The sequence below is a fragment of the Strongylocentrotus purpuratus genome, unplaced genomic scaffold (genome assembly GCF_000002235.5).
Source record: "Strongylocentrotus purpuratus isolate Spur 01 unplaced genomic scaffold, Spur_5.0 spur5_scaffold_2, whole genome shotgun sequence".
Taxonomy (NCBI): domain Eukaryota; kingdom Metazoa; phylum Echinodermata; class Echinoidea; order Camarodonta; family Strongylocentrotidae; genus Strongylocentrotus; species Strongylocentrotus purpuratus.
This window is the reverse complement of record NW_022145605.1, coordinates 4,241,362-4,244,467: the sequence shown is the minus strand read 5'-3', so window position 1 is coordinate 4,244,467 and position 3,106 is coordinate 4,241,362. Positions and strand designations below refer to the sequence as shown.

Sequence of the window (3,106 nt, the reverse complement as noted above, 5' to 3'; positions counted from 1 at the left end):
TCATTTGACCATGAAAAATGTATATTTCATTTTCCCAACATTAATTAATTATTCAAAATGGGTCATCTGCGAGTGAATCGACGAACTGTCTTAAGTTTTTTAGTCGGCTAAGCGTATGTGAATATATAATGTTTGTAAATAATTTAAAGCGCGTTTTAATGAGGGGTAACTGAAAAGCACACAAAGAAATCGGAGTTAACTGGGAAAGATAAGAATCAAAGCAAGAGACCAGAAATTTAAAGCTCCCTGACTGAATATGGAATTAAAAAAAAGTTTTAAAAAAAAGTATTAAAAACATATCAAGTCCTCTGCAGTTGATGATAATTATGAGTGATATCATTATAATCATAGTTCTATATCAAAACTGCTTTATAAAACACAACTGATAATCTTAAATACACGACAGGCTCAGTCTTGAAACTGAGACACCATTTAGAAAAAAGATTTTCCTTTTATATTTTTTTCTTCTTTTCTTTTCTGCAGGAAAATGTGGATGGACACATGTTAAGCCAGAACCTGACGTGATGAACTTTGTACATAGCTGATTTTATTAGATTGAAATCTTTTAATCTCCATCTTCCAGCGTTCGACGGTCACTTGGACCAAGATGTCAGCCTCGTTTAGAAAAGCTCCATTGAAATATTCCTTCATCGCAATTTCGATCATCGTTGTTGTATATATCCTGACCATCATAGTTCATCGCCCTATTAGCACTTCCACCGATGAGCCAAAGCCTTGGGACATGAAACGAGTCGACAAAACTGCAAAACAAACAAGCTTGAGTCCTAGGAAGAATGATTCAACAAAAGAAACGCTTTCAGACCGTCCCATCGGCCCAGGGAAGGTTCCTCCCATATTACCAGACACTCGAAATAATAAGAATAAGTCCAAATCCTACTCAAAATCTGACAACCATGTGGGAAAGGAACGTTCTTTTATTTTAGGAGATTGCTATCGCTATGATTCTCACGATAAACATCTGTTACCAAGCACAACTTTGAGAAAGAATAACTGCCAGAAACGACTTCCAAAGGCCGTGATTATTGGTGTTAAAAAGTGTGGAACGATAACTCTTCTGCGATATATGCAACTTCACACCTCGATCACAATCAAAGGATAACATTTATTATTCAAGCCCGCGCACGCTTCCCATGACGGAGACTTCTCAATATGTTATAGCGCGCGTTGAATCCAAACGACGCTTGAAGGCTTTCCTGGATGACGACTTAAAAATCATCGTCGTCATCCGTGACCCTGTCACTCGTGCCGTCTCTGACTATGTCCACAAGCTCATTGAGGTCTTCCATGGTAGCTTGCCACGCAACGAATCATTTCCCATAACTCACGAGGGTGATGTTCTGCGTGAGTCCATCAAGGATACTATCATCGACGTATCAACGGGACGGTTGGGAGATGGACAACAACTTGTGCGCCTTGGTCAGTACATTACCGATCTAAGAGGTCTGATGGAGGTCTACAGTCGTGATCAGTTACATATTCTAGACGGTGAAGCTTTCATTGAAGACCCTCTCCCAAGTCTACAACGTGTCGAGACATTTCTGGGGGTTCCCAAGTTCTACAAAAGAGACCACTTCAGAGCGAATCCTCAGACTGGTTTCTATTGCGCGCATGTTCCCGAGCGTCCATTCTATCACTGTGCTAACCCGAAACTTAAGGGTCGTCCGCATCCTACCCTTGATGATGACTCAGAAGGAAAACTTCGAGATTATTACCGTCCCTTTAATCTGCAGCTAGCAAAGGAATTCGATCTCGACTTTCCTTGGTTGTGTCAGTGAAATCCACCAGAGGCATTTACGAAGCAACAAATATACTGATATATAAATTCAGCATAATTATCACAATCAACATGATCAATGCTGTCAAAGGGTCATTGTAAGTTGGAGCACACAAGGTTCACCAATTCACATGACCAAAGATCAAAGAGACTCGTATGGTCTCGTGAAGGCCACGTCAGATCTTGTAGACATCGCATCTTGGCCCTTAACGATCACGTGGTATAAACTATTGAACTACAAAGATTAACTGGAAAATTTACTGGAAATACAAAAAAAGAGAAAAAGATTTTAAAAACTGTTAAACTTATATTTTAATATGCCATGTGGTTCCTGATGATGTTATTTGTAGTTTTTAGGAATATCCAAGATGTTCTTTTATATTACTATTAGTTAAATACATGCAATATGCTGTTATAAAGCTTTTGATAAATAATCAATGTATCGTTCAGAGGCGTTATAAGGATATTACAAGGTATTGTAATATATATTAAATGACATTTTGATAGTAAGTATCATCTGAATTTCTGTATTCAAGGTTTGAATATTAATGAATTTTCTAATGCACGAACTGGATATAAATGTGATGTATCTGTTTATGTACACCATTTACCATCGCAGGGGTGAGAATTCTCAACATTTCGCTCACCATTGCGGTGTCATAAAACTATGAATATTATCTCGTGTTGATACTTGATCATTGAGAATTGTTATAATGTTGTTTGGCAGTGTTTTTTGAAGACATTTCTATACTCATAGGACGTTCGTTCAAATAGTCAAATATGATTATGTCATGATTTTTCCTCTAAACTCATTTTCTTAATTTTTGCTCTTTTTCAATGCAGCCATTAATGCAGCCAATTAAATTATTATTAAAACACAATTAACTTAATTATCGAAACACAGAACACTTAAATACAAGAGCTTAGAGTGGTTTTAATTTATCTGAGAGTTTTTATGTTGAGAACGGATTTTAGTGCTAATCTACCGTTTTATATGCATTTCAATTTTTAATTGCCGTTCCCATGAGGGGCGTATTTTTTTTTTTCGCATGAGAGGCGTATGATAGAAATATATTGATTACATATATGTAATCACCTAGTAAGGGAAGAAGGAACGTTAACCAATACAATGTTCATATTCACACACTTTGTCTTAAAAGGAAAAGGCGGCCTTGTGCATCGCTTCTCCGCTGTTTAATTATCGACGTCTGCTGCTGACGGCACATTGCATCTCTTATTTATAAACGCCATCGCGATTCTAATCAGAAAGCTTAAACACAATTGTCAGCACTCAACTTAATCTCTCAATTC

General features: G+C 37.2%; 1 protein-coding gene across 1 annotated transcript; it reads left to right on the top strand.

Annotated features, from left to right (window-relative positions):
* Nucleotides 1-1,151: 1,151 nt before the first annotated feature.
* LOC580146 (heparan sulfate glucosamine 3-O-sulfotransferase 2-like) lies at nt 1,152-1,796 on the top strand. The gene has a single exon (XM_780218.1). It carries the CDS (start codon nt 1,152-1,154, stop codon nt 1,794-1,796), a length of 645 nt encoding a protein of 214 aa, XP_785311.1.
* The last annotated feature ends 1,310 nt before the right edge of the window (nt 1,797-3,106 follow it).

Bases quoted from the DNA above. Each gene is read 5' to 3' on its own strand.
- LOC580146 (XM_780218.1), top strand. From the start codon at position 1,152: ATGACGGAGACTTCTCAATATGTTATAGCGCGCGTTGAATCCAAACGA.